This window comes from Tupaia chinensis, unplaced genomic scaffold (genome assembly GCF_000334495.1).
Source record: "Tupaia chinensis unplaced genomic scaffold, TupChi_1.0 Scaffold141530_1, whole genome shotgun sequence".
In the NCBI taxonomy this organism is placed as follows: Eukaryota; Metazoa; Chordata; class Mammalia; order Scandentia; family Tupaiidae; genus Tupaia; species Tupaia belangeri.
The window spans coordinates 497112-515659 of NW_006201391.1; the positions used below are offsets into that span (position 1 = coordinate 497112).

General features: G+C 49.5%; 1 protein-coding gene across 3 annotated transcripts in view; it reads left to right on the top strand.

Moving 5' to 3' along the window:
• The window catches only part of CCDC77 (coiled-coil domain containing 77), a 47169-nt gene extending 37125 nt beyond the window's left edge, over positions 1 to 10044 (top strand). For all 3 annotated transcript variants that reach the window (XM_006163219.3, XM_006163220.3, XM_006163221.3), the window contains exons 10-13: positions 3156 to 3375; positions 8154 to 8279; positions 8369 to 8521; positions 9321 to 10044. In XM_006163219.3, the coding sequence (XP_006163281.1) occupies positions 3156 to 3375; positions 8154 to 8279; positions 8369 to 8521; positions 9321 to 9467 (646 nt within the window). In that variant the 3' untranslated portion in view covers positions 9468 to 10044. The remainder of the gene's footprint in view (positions 1 to 3155; positions 3376 to 8153; positions 8280 to 8368; positions 8522 to 9320) is intronic.
• Positions 10045 to 18548: the final 8504 nt, after the last annotated feature.

The window sequence follows — 18548 nt, forward strand, 5'->3', positions numbered from 1 at the left end:
AATAAGTGATGGGGGGAGCCACACATGTTGATAATAAGTGATAGGGGGAGTCATGCATGTTGAAAATAAGTGATGGGGGGAGTTACGCATGTTGATAATAAGTGATAGGGGGCGTCACGCATGTTGATAATAGGTGATGGGGGAGCCACGCATGGTGATAATAAGTGATAGGGGGCGTCACGCATGTTGATAATAGGTGATGGGGGAGCCACGCATGGTGATAATAAGTGATAGGGGGCGTCACGCATGTTGATAATAGGTGATGGGGGAGCCACGCATGGTGATAATAAGTGATAGGGGGCGTCACGCATGTTGATAATAGGTGATGGGGGAGCCACGCATGGTGATAATAAGTGATAGGGGGCGTCACGCATGTTGATAATAGGTGATGGGGGAGCCACGCATGGTGATAATAAGTGATAGGGGGCGTCACGCATGTTGATAATAGGTGATGGGGGAGCCACGCATGGTGATAATAAGTGATAGGGGGCGTCACGCATGTTGATAATAGGTGATGGGGGAGCCACGCATGGTGATAATAAGTGATAGGGGGCGTCACGCATGTTGATAATAGGTGATGGGGGAGCCACGCATGGTGATAATAAGTGATAGGGGGCGTCACGCATGTTGATAATAGGTGATGGGGGAGCCACGCATGGTGATAATAAGTGATAGGGGGCGTCACGCATGTTGATAATAGGTGATGGGGGAGCCACGCATGGTGATAATAAGTGATAGGGGGCGTCACGCATGTTGATAATAGGTGATGGGGGAGCCACGCATGGTGATAATAAGTGATAGGGGGCGTCACGCATGTTGATAATAGGTGATGGGGGAGCCACGCATGGTGATAATAAGTGATAGGGGGCGTCACGCATGTTGATAATAGGTGATGGGGGAGCCACGCATGGTGATAATAAGTGATAGGGGGCGTCACGCATGTTGATAATAGGTGATGGGGGAGCCACGCATGGTGATAATAAGTGATAGGGGGCGTCACGCATGTTGATAATAGGTGATGGGGGAGCCACGCATGGTGATAATAAGTGATAGGGGGCGTCACGCATGTTGATAATAGGTGATGGGGGAGCCACGCATGGTGATAATAAGTGATAGGGGGCGTCACGCATGTTGATAATAGGTGATGGGGGAGCCACGCATGGTGATAATAAGTGATAGGGGGCGTCACGCATGTTGATAATAGGTGATGGGGGAGCCACGCATGGTGATAATAAGTGATAGGGGGCGTCACGCATGTTGATAATAGGTGATGGGGGAGCCACGCATGGTGATAATAAGTGATAGGGGGAGTCACGCATGTTGACAATAAGTGATGGGGTGAGCCACGCATGTTGATAATAAGTGATAGGGGGAGCCACGCATGTTGACAATTTTAATAGGACATGGTCTTCCCACCATCTTTCCGTGCCGCTGTAGAGGTGCACACGAGTGTCCTGGCTGGTGCCCGCAAGCATGCCAACAATGCCGAAAAGAGAGGCCCACGCCGGGTTCTCGCCAGGCTGTGCTCCAGTCACTGTCTGGTCCCAGCTGTGACGTTGATGGTTACGCTGGGGAATATTTGGAGCCACCCATGACCACAGAGCTGGAAACGTGCTGTGCACCTCACCGGAGGTTCAGCAAGGGTGGAGTGGTCAGCCCCGGGTTCGATGTGCAACTCAGAGATGTAGAGAAACGGCAGAATAACGTGCCCCCACCGCGTCAGCTTGGTTTCATTGTCCTGGCAACCTCAGCTGGCATCATGAACCGTGAAGCAGCAAGACGGAAACTTATGGGGGGAGAACCCTGGGATTCTTCTTCTAGGAATATGAGATGCACATGCGAATAAGATGCCTCACTGGGTAAAAGTACATGTATGTATATATGACATAGTGTGTGAGTAAGTGTTAAATTAAAAGATTGGTGGATATTAAAATTGATATAGAATTTCAGAGAATGGAGAAGTTAAAATGGCATTCCGTGGTGAAATGACCTCGTTAGAAGGTCTTGGAAGAGGGCCAGCTCTCCAAATAGGGCAGGGACGTGTGGGGCACAGTGCACCAAAGCAGCAGGTTTGGTGTTTTAGATCTGGTATTAGCCCTCAGGACCCCCGACTTGGATCCCCGTGTTTTATGTGCAGGCTGTATGTACGTGTTTCTGCGGTCCTTCTAATCACATGGCCTATGGTAAGCACTCAGGACAATATCCGAAGAGCAGTCTGAGCTGCTGCGCCTGGGCTATGCCCAGTACACGTGTGAGATCGCCAGTGATATGACCACGTGTGTGGGTTTTTTTTTTTTTTTTTAAAGGTTTTTGCCATAGGGTGTGCATGCTCACTGGAGAGATGGAGAGAGGGAAGGTAAGAAATCACCCCACAGAGGTATGGCCATGCCACAATCCCTGCTCCTCCATCCTCCTAGGATTTTAGGCACGCACACATGCACCCGGCACAATTTTCAAGCCGCCGTGTCCATGACTCAAACTATGGTCAGCCCTGTGGGAGGGAGTCCAGCGCCTTAACTGCCATGCCACCTGCTGGCTCCAAGCGTGTGTTTTAAAGATAGTCTCGCTCTGTTAGGACTCTCCAGTCAGCCTCCACAGTTGCCATCCACCCTGACATTTTCAGATAGGGTCTCACCAGTGTCCCAGGCCAGCCTCAGGCTCACAGTCCTCCTGCCTCAGTTTTCCCGGTCGTGGGGATTTCATGCACCTGCCCCTGTGCCCAGCTTTAGGTTGGACTGCGAATCACCTGCTCCCGTGTCTCAACCTGCAGATCAGTTCCTTAGCAACACGTGCCACCCCCGCTGGGCTCAGATGGTAGTACATTTTCAGGATGGCTAATGATATTTTACGGAACTTACATATTGTACAGCTTTTGTTTTTAAAGAGTATTTTTTTTTTTACATAACTTTGTTTGTTTGTTCTAATTTGACCAGAGAGGGACAGACAGAGAGAGGGAAAGTGAGAAAGCAAGCTGCCAGGTCCTGGACTTGAACCGTGGTCAGCCATGTGGGAGTCCAGCACCTTTAACCACCATGCCACCTATCAGTTTCCTATATTGTGCAACTCTAGAAGAACCTGTGTCTCCTGTGTGGAGGCAGCTGCGTTCAGATGTGCTGTGTAAGCAGCTTCCTGTCCATGTCTGTCCTTTCTTTCAGTCTCCATCACACCCAAGAACTGCTCTATGAGAGTACCAAAGACTATTTACAACTCAGGTTTGAAAACCAAAACAAAGAGAAGTCATGGATGCTCGAAAAGGACTGCTTGTTGTCAAAGATAAAGCAGTACAGGGTGCAGTGTAAGAAGAAAGAAGATAAAGTTGGAAAAGTCTTGCCAGTTTTCCATGAGAGTCATCATACTCAAAATGAATATATTAAGGTAATGTCCTTATGTCTGACAGAAATTGTATATTTTCCTGATTTCAAAGACTCTAATTGTCCTATAAAGTTCATTCAGTCCAGGAAGCTTTTTGTTTGTTTTGAAGAGAAGTTTTTGCTATAGAATGCGTGCACTCACTGGAAAGACGGGAGAGACAGAGACAGAAAGTGAGAAATCCCCCTCCCTGAGGAATGGCCACGCCGCAATCCCTTCTCCATTCTCCTCGGGATCTTGGGCACGCACGCACATGTGCCCAGCATGAGTTTAAGCTGGCAGGTCTGGGACTTGAACCACAGTCAACTATGGGGATTCAGTGATAAAACCATTAAGGCATCTTCTGGTCTCCAGTCCAGGAAGCTTCTGTAGCAGCAGCCGCAAGAAATGGGTTTCCGATTGTAGCTGGTCATTCGTGTAGAGAGAGAGAGAGGGAGCAAACCACCCCCAGGGAAACAGGGTCATGCCACAATCCCGTCTCCATTTCTTCAGCCTATCAGGACTTTAGGTATGCACACACACGTCTAGCATGTTTTTCTTTTTATTGTTAGGGTTTTTTTTTTAAAAAAAGAATAATTTATTTCATTTTGTTTATTCATTCATTTATTTTAATTTGACCAGAGAGAGATAGAAAGTGAGAGAGAGAGAGAAAGTGAGAAAGCAAGCCACTAGGTCTGGGACACGTGTGGGAGCGCCCAGTGCCTTAGCCACCACCCCCACCTGCTGGTTCCTTTTTTTTTTAAGAATTATTTATTTTTTATTATAGTTTTTATTCTTTAATTTGACCAGAGAGAGCCAGAGAGAGAGGGAAAGTGAGAAAGCAAGCCACCAGGTCTGGGACTCGAACAGTGGTCTCCATGAGGGATTCTAGCATGTTAACCTCTGCACCACCTGCTGGCCCCATGTTCTTAGAGGTTTTGCTACAGGGTGTGTGTACTTCCTGGGAAGAGAAAGATGAGGCGGGTGGTGAGAAATCACCCTTCCCTCCACCTCCGGGAGGTGCCATGCTGCAGTCTTTTCTCCATTCTCCTCTCAGCCCCCAGGTTTGGGACTTGAACGGTGGAATCAACCATGTGGGATTTGGCACCTTAATCACCACGCCACCTGCTGGCCTGCTTAGCATGTTTTTAAGCCACAGGGCTGGTATTCAAACTGATCAACCACGTGGGATCTAGCTCATCTAGTGACCAGGCTACGGGGGCTGGCCAAAAATATTGGTCTTTACTCATTGACTCGGTAAGTATGTATTGCACTCCTACCATGCTTGGGTTCTGGGTCTACAGTAAGGAAATAGGTAAGGTCACCCTCACAGTGGTTACATTTTAATGGGTGAAATTAAATAGAAACGTGAACCAGTAACCAGGAAAATAACAGGCTATAGAAGGGAGGCTTTGGCCAGCCCATGGCCTGGTGGTTAAGGGGCCGGATCACACATGGTCCACTGTGTGGTTCAGGTCCCTGAACTGGTGGCTTAGCACGCATGCCAGGACCCTGTGCACGTGTACCTAAAGTCCTGTGAGAGGGGAGAGAGAGTGAAGATGTTGCAGCGTGACCATTGCCCATGGGAGAGCTTTCTCACTTTCCAATTTTGACCGTCTGTCTCTTGCTGGAGAGCACACGTGCGCCCTCTAGGGAATTAAATGAATAAGGCTCGGGCCACGTTTGTTGGTCGAAGCAGCTGGATCTCACCTGGCTGAAGGTGCACTTTGAGTCGAGGCCTGGTGGCTTGGAAAAGATGGTAGGTGCGTGTGCACGTGTGCTCAAGATCCTGCGAGAACAGAGGAGGAGGGATTGCAGCATGGCCAGCCCCCCGAGGGTGATTGCTCGCTTTCCCCTTCCCCTGAGCGCGCTCTTTGGCAAGCACACATACCCTATGGCGGGAAAAAACGGTGACTTTAAGGGAATGAAAGAATTGTACGGCAATTATATGTGGCTCTGGAAGCTTTGGAAGGGGTGTGCAGGGCACTGTCCTGTGTCTGGTGTTTTTGCTGAGACCTGAAAACTGGGACCGCCTGCCATCCAGAAGAGCATTCTTGGCAGAAGGCCGAGCAAGTTTAAAGGCCCAGAATCTATCCTGCCTCCTGTTAGAAATACGAGGGGTCTGGACCAGCAGGGGGCATGGCAGTTAACTCAAAAAACCGACAAATTTGTTGGAATATTGCAATTTTGTAAAAAAATTGTCAACATTTCACACCAGTCAGACCTCTCTTTTAGGCCAAATACTCTTGTTGACAGATAAATGAACAAATATACACTATTGTGAACTATTTCAAATAGCACAACGTAATGTTAGGATTTGTTTTCCTCTTGTAAGCAAAAGTTTATCATTTATATATTTTTAGAGAGATGTTTTGCTGTAGTGTGTGTGTACACATTGGAGAAACAGAGAAAGTGAGAAATCACCCCTCGGGGACATGGTCATGCCACAGTCCCTTCTCCATCCTCCCGGGATTTTGGGCACACCACATACATGTGCCTGGCGTGAGTTTCAAGCCACTGAGTCCAGAACTACAAATCGTACAAGTGGGAGTCCTGTGACATAACCACTGTGCCATCTGCTGGCCCCTATTTTATTATTAATTTTTCAAGAATTACTTACTCTGGGGCCAGCAGGTTTGGCATGGTGGTTAGTGCTCTGAACATTCCTGCATGGCTGACCACAGCTGGAGTCCCTGACCTGGTGGCCTGCCTTCTCACTTTGCCTCTCTCTCTCTGAGTCTCTCTCCAGTCAAAATAAATGAATGAATAAATAAAACTAAAGTAAGTAATTCAAAAAACAAAAACAAAACTGGAGAAAGCTAGTTTTTCAATGGTCCTATAACTAGTAAGTCACTTTATAACCAAAGGCTTATACTCCAGCTCCCACTTACCTATTCAACTCTTAAAGAAAAAAATTTTAATGTTATCTGTTATTAACATTATTGATATTATAATATATTAATATTATTTATAATTTGACCAGAGGCAGAGACAGACAGAAAGCTCTCCTCCAGATTCAGGACTCAAACCACAGTCAGCCCTGTGGGAGTCCAGTGCCTTAAGTACCACACCACCTGCTGGCCCCACAATGTGTATCTTTTTTTCTTCTTAATTTTATTATTATTACTATTATTTTAACTTGCTATAGGGCATATGTGCTCACCAGAGAGGGTGAGAGAGAAAAAGACAGTTACAAAGCAAGATGGGACCAGCAGTTGGCGTAATGGCTATGTCGCTGGACTCCCATGTAGTTGACCTCAGTTCGAGTCCTGGACCCAGTGGCTTAAACTCACGCCGGGCATGTGCATGTGTGTGCCCAAGATCCCGAGAGAATGGAGGAGAAGGGATTGAGGCGTGGCCATCCCCCCGGGGGGTGATTTCTCGTTTTCTGTCTCTCTGTCTGTCTCTGTCTGGCGAGTGCACGTACTCTATAGCGAAAACCTCTCCAAAAAAAAAGGAAAGAAAGAAAGTTACAAAGCAAGCTGCCAGGTCTGGGACTCACGGTCAGCTGTGTGGGAATCCAGTGCCTCAACCACCACGGCACCCACCGGCCCACGATGATCTTTTCAAGTCGGGCTCACTTTGCTTAACATTTTAACTGAAAAAAACAAATAAGGGCCGTTTCCTGGAGTGTGTTCCCGGAAGAGGAAGGCCAGCACGGCCGCGGAGGAATAGCAGGGAGGACGGGGCCCGGTGCAGGTGGAAGGCAGGCGCTGGCAGGGAGGGCCTCGCCGGCCCTGGGGGAGGGCGGGAGGAAGAGCGTGAGGTGAGCTCTAGGACTTTCAGGGCTTGTGCGTGAGTAGGGACAGGGTCTGAGTGTTCCAAGTTTGCTGTAGAGCAGGTGCTCACCGGGAACGTGCACAGAGGAAGAGAGGAATCCCCCCCGGGGCACGGCCACGATGCAGTCCCTTCTCTCCGCTTCTCTCCGCTCTCCTCTCCAGATCTTGGCCATGAATGCACATGCACCCGGCATGTCTTTCAAGCTACCAGGCCCAGGACTTGAACTGCAGAGTCAGCCATGGAACCAGTGCCTTAACCAGCAGACCACCTGCTGGCCAACCATGATGTGAGTTTTTAAAAGATCCTTCTTAATGCGCTGGACTACCACATGGCTGACTGCAGTTCGCGTCCCAGACCCGGTGGCTTAAAAATCTCACCAGATGCGTGCCTAAAACCCCAGAGGAGAGTGGAAGAGAAGCGACTGAAACAGCCATCTCCCCGGGGGGTGATTTTTCACGTTCCCTCTCTGGGGAGCACATGTACCCTGTGGGGAAAATCTGGGCTGCTCAATGGAACACGCATGATAAGTGTTCTTGTGGATGTTCCCCCGCCTTTTTAAGAATTATTTAATTTTATTTATGTATTTTGATTTGGCCAGAGAGGAGGGACAGTAGGTGGGGCGGGGAGTTTAAGAGCAAGGCCCCAGGTCCAGGACTCAAACCACGGTCAGCCATGTGGGAGTCCAGTGCCCTTCACCACCACTGCAGCTGCCAACCCCGATGTTTCTTCCTTGTTAGAGAAGAACTTCAGACACAGCCCAGAACATACTTTATACTGTCTTACTTGGTATGGATTCCATTGTAGACTCTACCTAGAGCCAAAAATACTTGTATTTCAATAATTTCTCTCATGTGCGCTTAGAGAAAGGATTAAAGGAATAGTCTAGAAATAGAGGCTTTCAAAAGTTCCTTGCCAACTTGTGCCTTAACTCGTGGCGCCTCTAGAAGTCCTCTTCCTTCTCTCTGTAGCTAGCGGCTGTCTGGGTTAGTACACTGTAGAGTGAGCACCGGTGTTTGCCCCTGCAGTCGCTGAAGGACAAGTTGGTGCAGGAGAAGAAGCTATCCAGCATGTACCAGGGGCAGTGCGTCTCCCTTGAAGAGGAGCTCGCCCGCATTCGCGAGGAAGAGGCGGTGAGAAGGGAGATCTTCAAGGTAGGGACCCTTCCACTTGCAGAGTGGGGAAGTGCAGGCGGCTGGGGTGTTCCCCTCACCTCCCCGCTTCCTCTCACTTCCCGTGGCAGGACCGCACGAACAAGATGGGGAGGCGATTACAAGTCATGACAAAACGCTACGAGGCCTTGGAGCGTCGGCGTCTCTTGGAAGTGGAGGGCTTCAAGACAGATATTAAGGCTCTCCGACAGAGATTGAAAGACTTGGAGCAAATGCTCTATAAGGTAAGTCGCTTTCTTGAACGACCGGATGGGAGAATAGGGGTGGAAACGTGGTCATGGTGCCTCTTCACGAGAAGGGTGTGCTGCCTCCCTGCTGGGAGATACTGACAGAGCTCTATCCTCCCTTAAGCCTCCCTGAAGATCAGTTCCACCAGCACCTGCTAGAGGGGAGGCAGAAATTCCCGCACATGTGACCACTGTGTTTCGAGCAAGGTTGCTTACATGGGAGGGGAGGGCCTTGCCCTCGTCCTCAGGAAGCTCCAGCGACATCGGTCCTGGTCTCCCTGCCCACGCGAGCTCGTTGGTCTGTCTCAAGCTCCGCTATTATCGTATGGGCAAGCAAAGATTCTCAGGCCTTTTCTGCTTTAATTCTACGTTTTTATTTCAGCTGGTCACTAAATTGAGGCTTGGGTTTATCTTGTGTACTATAAATCTCATCAAAGGGGGGCCAGCAGGTAGTGTAGTGGTTAAGGCACTGGACCCCCTCATGGCTGACTTGGTTTGAGTCCCAGACCTGGTGGTTTGAAACACACTGGGCACATGGCATGCATCCTCACAATCCCAGAAAGAGAACGGAGGAGAAATGACTGCTACATGGCCGTCCCCCTGGGGGGTGATTTCTCATGTTCTCTCTCTCTCTCTTTATAGTGAGTGCATACACCCTGTTGCCAAAAAAAAAAAAAAAATCAAAAGCATTAAAAATAATAATCTCATCCAAGGGCTTCAACATTGCCTGGCCTTCATGACCAGCTCCTCTCCCCTAGGTACGCCATCATCATTTTGACTTCTTTTTCAACTCTAGGCGACAGTGAATGTCCGGGCAAACCAGGACCTGGCCATTCTGTGTGAGGTCCGCGACAGCAATAGACGTGCACATAAGATCCAAGGAGAGCTGAAGAACCTCAAGTCCAAAGTGTTCGGTCTGGAAAACGAACTTAGACTCTGTTGAGGTCTCCCTTTGGACGCAGCCCCATTGGGAAGAGGTCTGCGTCCGGAAGCTCAAGGATTAGTCACTGCACCGGAAGATGCAGACCGAGAGTGACCAAAGCAGCAGGCTTTGTGCCAATGCAGACAGCCACGGCCAGGGTGCTTCAAAGGCTTTCCTTGCAGGGCTTTCGTCGGCACCGGCCTGTTAGCCTTGCCGGGGTCCGCATCGGCGCCTGGATTTCTCAGTCGCTGCTCCCTCCAATGCTGATGAGAACATTCCTGCGCCGAGCTTGGCTGGGCATCAGAGACCCACATTGTACATGGCCTTGAAGACCAAGGCCCTCACTGAGGTTGCCCTCGGTAAGGCAGAAGGGAGCGGCCGGGAGTGGCAGGGTGGGAACGGCAGGAGTCCCGCCGTGTCACTTACTCGTCCGGAGCTGTCCGGGATGACCTTTTGGACACTCAGTCTGATGAAGTGTCACTGGAGGGCACCAGAGACTCCAGGACGTGCAGGTGCCACTGGGCAGGCGTGAGTAAAACTGACATGATCTTGTATGAAAACTTAGGCGTTTTATTTTGAAATATTTATTTTATTTTGCTTTGAAAAAATAATGTATATATTTTAAATGAACTATTTTGAATAAAGTATGTAATTGAAAATATTCTACTTGAGCTTTCTATAACTCCTTGTTAAAACTGTTTCTACTTAGTGAATGGCTTGTCTCTGTTTTCTCACTCCTCGGTCTCCGCAGTTCTGTGTAGGTGTACAGATGTTTCTTTTTTTAGTCAAAATAACATAGGAATTTCAACTCCTTTTCTTTTAAATGAATGGCTTGCAAGACTAATCATTTTTCTGTTTGTTTGTTTTTGTTTTTTCCATAGAGTGTGTGCACACACCAGAGAGCCAGAGAGGGAAAGTGAGAAGTCACCCCCGGAGGGAATGGCCAGGCCACAAACCCTTTTCCTCCATTCTCCTCTCGGGGTTTTGGGTATGCACACACACACACGCCTGGCATGGTTTTCAGGTCTAGGACTCCAGTCTCTAAGTCAGCCACGTGGGAGTCCAGCACCCCGACCACCATGCCAGATATTTCTAAATGAGTCCTGTGAAATTATCTGGTGTTTGAGGCAGCGAGGGTGCACAAAGGAGCTGATGCTAAAACTTTATCCGTTTTTAGGCAGACTGTTCATTTGGGCAGCCCGCACAGCGCTGGAAGTGACTGGGTAGCTTAGTGCAGCACCACTGTGGTTACAGACACAGTTCTCAGTCACAGTGCCTGCACGTGCACATGAGAGAGAGGAGCTCCCTCCACAGGCCGGTCATCCCGGACCCTGCACTCAGCCCTCCAGCCCACGGGGACCTTGGGAACTCGGGTGTGTGCCAGGCACGCTCCAGCTGAGGGGACGGGGATCGAACCATAGTCTCCAGGTGGAGTCTGGCTCCTGTTGAGCTGCACGCCCATCACCACTGAGCTGTAGCACCAGCTCAGAACTCAGGCTCCATGTTTGCATCAGTGGTAAATGAGCTGCCAGAGGAGATGTTCCTTGTGAGAGCAGACCAGATTTTTTTTTTTTTTTTGGAGAGGTTTTTGCTATAGGGCGCATGCACTTGCCAGAAACAGAGAGAGACAGAGAGACAGAAAGCGAGAAATCCCCCCCCGGGGGTATGGCCTTGCCTCAATCCCTTCTCCATTCTCCTCTCAGTATCTTGGGCACACACGCACATGCGCCCGGCCTGAGTTTAAGCCACCGGGTCTGGGACTCGAACCCCTGTCAACCACATAGGAGTCCAGCGACATGGCCATTAGGCCAACTGCTGGTCTCAGCAGACCAGATTTTTATTGATAAAGTGGTACAGAAATCCTGAGAGCCCCAGACCCAGACCTTAGATTTATATAAGTAGACAGTTCTTTTTGTCCTGATACTTAGGGAATTGAGTCTCCTAAGTGTTGTTTTTTGCGTTTTGGTCTTGGTTTTGTTTTTTGCTATAGAGTGTGTGTGTGCTCTGTTTTGTTTTGGGTTTTTTTTTTGGAGAGGTTTTTGCTACAGGGCACGTGCACTCACCACAAAGACAGAAAGTGAGAAATCACCCCCTAGCGGGGATGGCCATACCGCATCACTTCTCCATTCTCCTCTTGGGATCTTGGGCATGCATGCACACATGCCCAGCGTGAATTTAAGTCACCCGGTCTGGGACTCGAACCACAAAGCCAGCCATGTTGGATCAAGCTCCAGGGGGATGGCCATCCCACAGTCCCTTTTCCTTCATTCTCCTCTCGGGATTTTGGGCACACACACACCTGGCCTGAATTGTTGCCACTGTGCTGGGATTTCAAACTGCAGTCAATCACATGGAAGTCGACAAGGTGGCCATTTCGCCATGCTGGTCCCCTAACTTACTTGCTTTTCTTGATGCTGGCAAAACAAGCAGTCTTTTTTTGGGAGAGATTTTTCCTATAGGGCACATGCACTCGCCAGACAGAGAAAGAGAGACAGAAAGCAATAAGTCACCCCCTAGGAAGGATGACCAAGCTGCAATCCCTTCTCTAGTCTCGGGATTTAGGATACACACACACTCGTGCCTGGCGTGAGTTTTAAGTTGCAGGGACTGGGACTTGAACCACGGTCAACTACGTGCGAGTCCAGCAACGTAACTATTATGCTATCTGCTAGTCCACTGACTTGCCTTTTTTAAACAATTAATTAACTAATTAATTTTAATTTGACCAGAGAGGGGGTAGGGTGAGAAAGCAAGCCACCAGGTCTGGGACTTGAACCACAGTTGGCCTGTGGGAGTGTCCAATGCCTTAACCACCATGCCACCTGCTGCCCCCAATATTAACACCCTGTCCTCAGTGCTAATGACATTCATCATATTAACCACCCACTGGTGAGGCCAGCAGGTGGTGTGGTGGTTGAGGCTCTGAAATCCCACATGGCAGACCATGGTTCGAGTCTCAGACCTGGCAGCTTGCTTTCTCACTTTGTCTCTCTCTGGTCAGATTAAAAAATAATAATAAAATTTAATAAATATATATGCATATGTATTTTTAAGAGGTTTTTGCTATAGGGCGCATGTGTTCACCAGAGAGATAGACAGAAAGAGAAGAATCACCCCCTCCAGGGGCAATGACCACGCCACAGTTCCTTCTCCAGGATCCTCTTGGGATCTTGGGCATGCATATAAACGTGCCTGGCATGAATTTTAAGCCACCAGGTCTGAGACTCGAACTATAGTCGACTACATGGGAGTCCAGCAATGTAACCATTACACCATTTGCTGGTCCCCCAAAACTTAATAAATATTTCTTAAAAAAACAAAAGACACCCACTAGTGTAGCCACTCTAAACTTAACCAGTTAAAACTACTACATCAGGGCCAGCAGGTGGTGTAGTGGTTAAGGCACTGGACTTTCCACATGGCGGCCTGTGGTTCAAGTCCCAGACCTGGCGACTTGCTTTCTCACTTTCCCTCTGTCTCTCTCTCTCTCTCATTTTCTCTCTCTCTGGTAAACTCATGTGAAAATAATAATAAAAAAAATAATTCTCTTTTTTTGAGAGAGGTTTTTGCTATAGGGCACATGTGCTCGCCAGAAAGTCAGAGACACAGAAAGCAAGAAACCACCCCCCAGTGGGGATGGCCACGCTGCAATCCCTTCTCCATTCTCCTCTCGGGATCTTGGGCACACATGCACACGCGCCTGGGGTGAGTTTAAGCCACTGCGTCCTGGACTCGAACTGCCGTCTACTACGTGGGAGTCCAGTGACATAGCCATTATGCTATCTCCTGGTTCCAATAAAATAAATAATTATTACTAAAAAAAAAAAGTCACCAAGAAGCCTCATAAAATAGTAGATGCTGGACTTCCACATAGTCGACTGTGGTTCGTGTCCTGGGCCCAGTGGCTTAAACTCACACCGGGCGTGTGTGCGTGCGTGCCCAAGATCCCAAGAGGAGAATGGAGAAGAAGGGATTGCGGCGTGACCATCCCCCCTGGGGGGTGATTTCTCGCTTTCTATCTCTGTCTCTCTCTCTCTGTCTGGCAAGCACATGTGCCCTGTAGCAAAAACCTCTAAAAAAAGAAAAAAGAATTATTTTACTTAACTTTATTTATTAGTTAATTTTGACCAGAGAGGGACAGAGAGAGAGGGAAAGTGAGAGAGCAAGCTGCCAGTTCCGGGACCTAAACTGCAGTCGGCCATGTGAGAGTCCAGTGCCTTTAGCCACCATGCTATTTGCCGGCTGGCTCCCTTCCCCCCCCCCCTTTTTTTGTTTTGAGAGCAGTCTTTGCTATAGGAGCACATGTGCTTGCCAGAGAGGCAGAGAGACAGAAAGCAAGAAATCACCCCCCACCCCCGCCACCCAGGAGTCATGGCCACACTGCAGTCCCTTCTCTGTTCTGTCGGGTTTGGGCACGCATGCACAAGCACGCAACGTGAGTTTTAAGCCACTAGGTCCGGGACTTGAACTGCAGTCGACTACGTGGGAGTCCCAGTGCTGTAAACATTCGCCGTCTGCTGGTCCCAATCGTACCTGTTTTTGAAACTGTCCAGAGTCTAGGCTCTGCCTGGTGAGGGCACATGCCCTGAGGCAAATGTAAAATGGGGAAGTCCATGATGTGGCTTAGTGTGGTGAGCCTGTGTGCCCTTTAGCAAATAAAAAATAACAGTAATAATAAGTGAAATGAAACAGCTCTTTTTAAAAATTAGGGGTGGGGAGAAGCATGATGCAATATTACGTACGTGAGGTGTTTATTCCCTGGAAATCTCTGTCCCAGAGCTCGAGGCCAGGCAGAGTCCACTTAATGCCAGAGTGTATCCGCAGGGAAGAGTGAAGGACGCTGTGAAGAGCTTCTGAAGCAGGCCCAGTGCCACCCGCTTCGCCTTTGGGACCCTCTGTACAGGTGTAACTTAGTAGTGAGCCGCCTTTTCCGTGACGTTCACGTAAACTTCTCTTACCACATAAAGTAGCCTCTGCTGGGATATTTTTGGCTGTCTCGTGATTCTCTGGCTCTCCACCCACCCCACACTAGTCAGGCTACCGAGATATTCTGACGTGGTCACAGCTTCGCAGATGGTCGGCGCCGCACGCAGGGACAGGAGGAAGGAGGTGGCACTGTCCACCAAGAGAGTCAGGACCCGAGCTAAAGGGAGCCTTTGCGCTGAGCCTGGAAACGGAAACAGGTGCCTCCGTAAGGGTCTGATGGCGGTTTAATCCCAGAGGGGAATTTACAAGCAGGAGGAAGGGCTGGGTGGACAGGCGACCCTGACGTCACCACGGCAGCAGGTTCCACTCCACTGCGCTGCCCTGCAGCCGCTGCCACCCCCTCCCACGGTGAGCTGAGATTTTTAAAGGCGTGCATCAGGGCCAGCCTGTCACCTAATAGAAGGGAGCCAGATCCTACTTGGCTAACTGCGGTTCAAATCCTGGCCCTGGCAGCTTGAGAAATACCAGGTGCGCTTGTGTGCGCTGTGCCCCAAATCCCAACAAGATGGAGAAGTAGAAGAGAATGGAGGAGGAAGGGCTGCAGTGCGCCCACACCTCCTTAAGGCTGCTTTCTCCCTCCCTGTCTCTTCGTCTTTCTCTGTGAGCACGCACGTTCTCTGGTGATGATTAAAAGCAACAACACAAATGAAGGAGCGGAGAGACCTGCAGATGGTGTAATGTTACGTCGCTGGGACTCCCACATAGTCAACCATGGTTCAAGTCCCAGAACTGGCAGCTTAAGACACACACCAGGGGTGTGTGCATGTGTGCCCAAGGTCCCAAGAAGAGACTGGAAAAAGGGATTGTGGCATGTCCATCCTCCCTGGGGGGTGATTTCTCACTTTCTGTCTCTCTGTCTCTCCAGCAAGCACATGAGCCCTGTAGCAAAAATTTCTCTGAAAAATGAAGGAGCTGGGAGCTAGCAGATGGCATGATGGTTGGGGTACTGGAGTCCCACATGGCTGACTGTGGTTCAAGTCCTGGATCTGGTGGCTTGCTTTCTTACTGTCTCTCTCTTTGTCTGGTGAGCACACATGCTAGCAGCAAATTAAAAAAAAAAATGATAAACAAAATTAAGTATTTAAAAATAAAAAGTGAAGGAGCTGGGGGCCTGTAGTGATGTGATGGTTAAGATACTGGACTCCCACATGGCCAACTGTGGTTCAAGTCCCAGACCTGGCAGCTTGCTTTCTCACTTTCTCTCCTCCTCTCTCAATCTCTGTGTCCCTCTGATCAAATTAAAAATAATAAATAAGGGACCAAGAGATGATGTAATGGCTATGTCACTGGACTCCCACGTAGTCCACTGCAGTTCAAGTCCCAGACCCAGGAGCTTAAAACTCAAGCTGGGCGCATGTGCGTGTGTGCCCAAAACCCCAAGAAGAGAATGGAGAAGGGATTGCGGCATGGCCATCCTCCCTGGGGGGTGATTTCTTGCCTTTCTCTCTCTGGCAAGCACACTTGCCCTAGAGCAAAAATTTCTCTAAAAAAAAATCTTTTTTAAGAAGTCAATAGACAAAGGAGCTGAACGATAGGGCAAATTTGGGGTAAGGACGTCGCTGGGGACCCAGGGCCTTGGGCGGGGCCCAGGATGGCAGGGTCAGACTGTTGCTTCTTGTTAAAGGCCAGTGGCTCCAATCATTGTCTCTGTTAGAGGGACTGAATGGCAGCCTCAGGTAGGAATTGAACTCAAGAACTCCTGCTCCAGGTGAGCAGAGTTAACCTAAGGCACTGTGGAAGGCGGAGGCCGCGAAGGTGGCGTCAGATTGGTTCCCCCCACACTCACCCAGGAGACACTGAGAACAGAGGGGAAGGGAGAGGTCTGAGAACACGAGGGTAGAACGGGCATCGTACCCTGGTGGTGGAAGAGACAGGGTTAGGGAGAGTTCGGGTAGTTTAGCTCCAAAGTTTCTGGTTTCGAACTGTGTGTATAGTCACCACATTAACCTGATTGAAGAACGGGATTTTCTAGAAGCTCCACGTTAATACAAACGTTTGGGAAGAACTCAGTACTCTACTTTCTCCCAAAGACTTTTCCTTATCCCAAACCCTGCTCCGACCACCCCCCCACCATCACCACCTCCACACTGTGTATGTTGCAAATACACAGGGACAGGAAACACAACGGAAGAGCTCAGCCATGACCTCGGAGTTTCACTGCTCTCCTGGGTTCGCCCCCTAGGCCGGAAGGAGATATTCTCTTTCAATAGGTTCTTGCAAACTGACTTTAATCAGACTTCTTTACTCTGTGCCTTGGTATTTTTCTTTTCTCTTTAATTTTTTTTAGTAGAGGTTTGTGCTCACCAGAGAGACAGAGACAGTGAGGGGGAACATGAGAAATCACCCACCAAGATGGCCATACCACAATCCCTTCTCCATTTTCCTCCTGGGATCTTGGATCTTGGGCATGCACACACATGTGCCAGGTGTGTTTCAAACCACTGGGTTCAGGACTCAAATCGTGGTCAGGCATGTGGGAGTCCAGGGATGTAACCACTAAGCCATCTGCCGGCCCCACCTTGGTATTTTTTTTTAATTTTATTTATTCATACATTTATTTTATCAGAGAGAGAGAGACAGAGAGAGAGTGAAGGAGAGAAAGTGAGATAGCAAGCCACCAGGTCCGGGACTCAAACCATGGCCTGCCATGTGGGAATGTCCAGCACCCTAACCATTGCGCCACCTGCTGGTCCCACAATGACAACTTTTAAAAGGTCACCAAAGTGAAACAGACAACCAACTAGGCAGAAATGGCTTTACAAGAAGAGGAAAAGTCACAGTTCAGTTTTATTCAGAGCAAAGAAAAAAGAACCTTCTGATCGTTCTGGAAGAAACTCAGTCATAGGTTTGTACTCCGTACTCAAACTACACACGCAGTAAGGATGATATTCCGCTAATACAGCCACGTGCTGCTGCGTCTGTTTGGCGTTTGTGTAACACGAACACAGACAGCAGTGCAACCAGTGTGCAGAGCAGTCCTTCGCGCGACCGTGTCGGGCACGACCTTCCACTTCTCGTCACCACTGCTCTCTGCACACCTGGCTTCCTCCTCCCCAGCGAGGCATTTCTGACATGGAAAGTCCTGTGAATCTCCTCGGAGTTTCCCCGTGCATACTGGCCACACGCCTGCATGTAACATCAGCAAATCTTCGATGTCTAAGCAGTCTGCAGCCAGAATAAGTTCAAAAGGTGTTCCTTAGTCAAACTTCAGGAATTCTTAGACCCAAACAGGAATGCTGTCTGTTCGCTTCTCTTTGTTCCCATCATCTTCAGGAGGAGGAGGGTCATCCTTGTGGTGGGTACACCACTGAATGATCTTTTTTTAATATTGCTGCATTACGGGACCAGCAGTTGGCATAATGGCTAGTTATGTCGCTGGACTCCCATGGAGTTGACCAGGGTTCGAGTCCCAGCCCCGGGGGCTTAAACTCATGCCAGGCGCATGTGCGTGCCCGAGATCCCGAGAGGAGAATGGAGAAGGGATTGCAGCGTGGCCATCCTCCCGGGAGAGATTTCTCGCTTTCTGTCTCTCTGGCAAACACCTAGCAGAAACCTCTCAAAAAAACAAAACAAAAATCCCTTTGGTCGAGGAACTGGGTCGTTGTCTCCTTCAGAACCCATTCCCAAATCTTCCAACATGGTCTCGATAGTCAGAGACTGGCAATTTCCACACCAACGTCAAATCTCTCTCCATCAGAACTCTGTGCCTTAGTTGAAGGCATGGTGCCCGGTCTCAGGGAGACGCTGGCCAGAGGCTGACAGACGGGAGCGGAGCGGGGTCTGTAGACAAGGCCGCTCCCCACCGTGGCATTTTCCTAGGAGAGGGGTGAAAGCTCCCCTTACTGGGGGTCAGAAGGTTTTCATCTGCCCTCCAACCCGGCCCAGTCTCCACAGGGCTCAGCTGCCTGCAGAGGGCGTTGAGGGCAGGGGAGCAACGCTGCTCTCCAGGTTCCCTCTCCAGGGCCGAGTTAAATTCCAGAGCCACGTACAGTGGGCATTTTTGTTTGCTTCCTTCCATCCCCCGGCCGGGTGGCGGCGGGGCTCAAAGAGCAGTCTGTTCTGGGGAGAAGCCGGCGCCTGCCTCTCTCCCTAACCCGCGCTGATCAAATCCCGGGC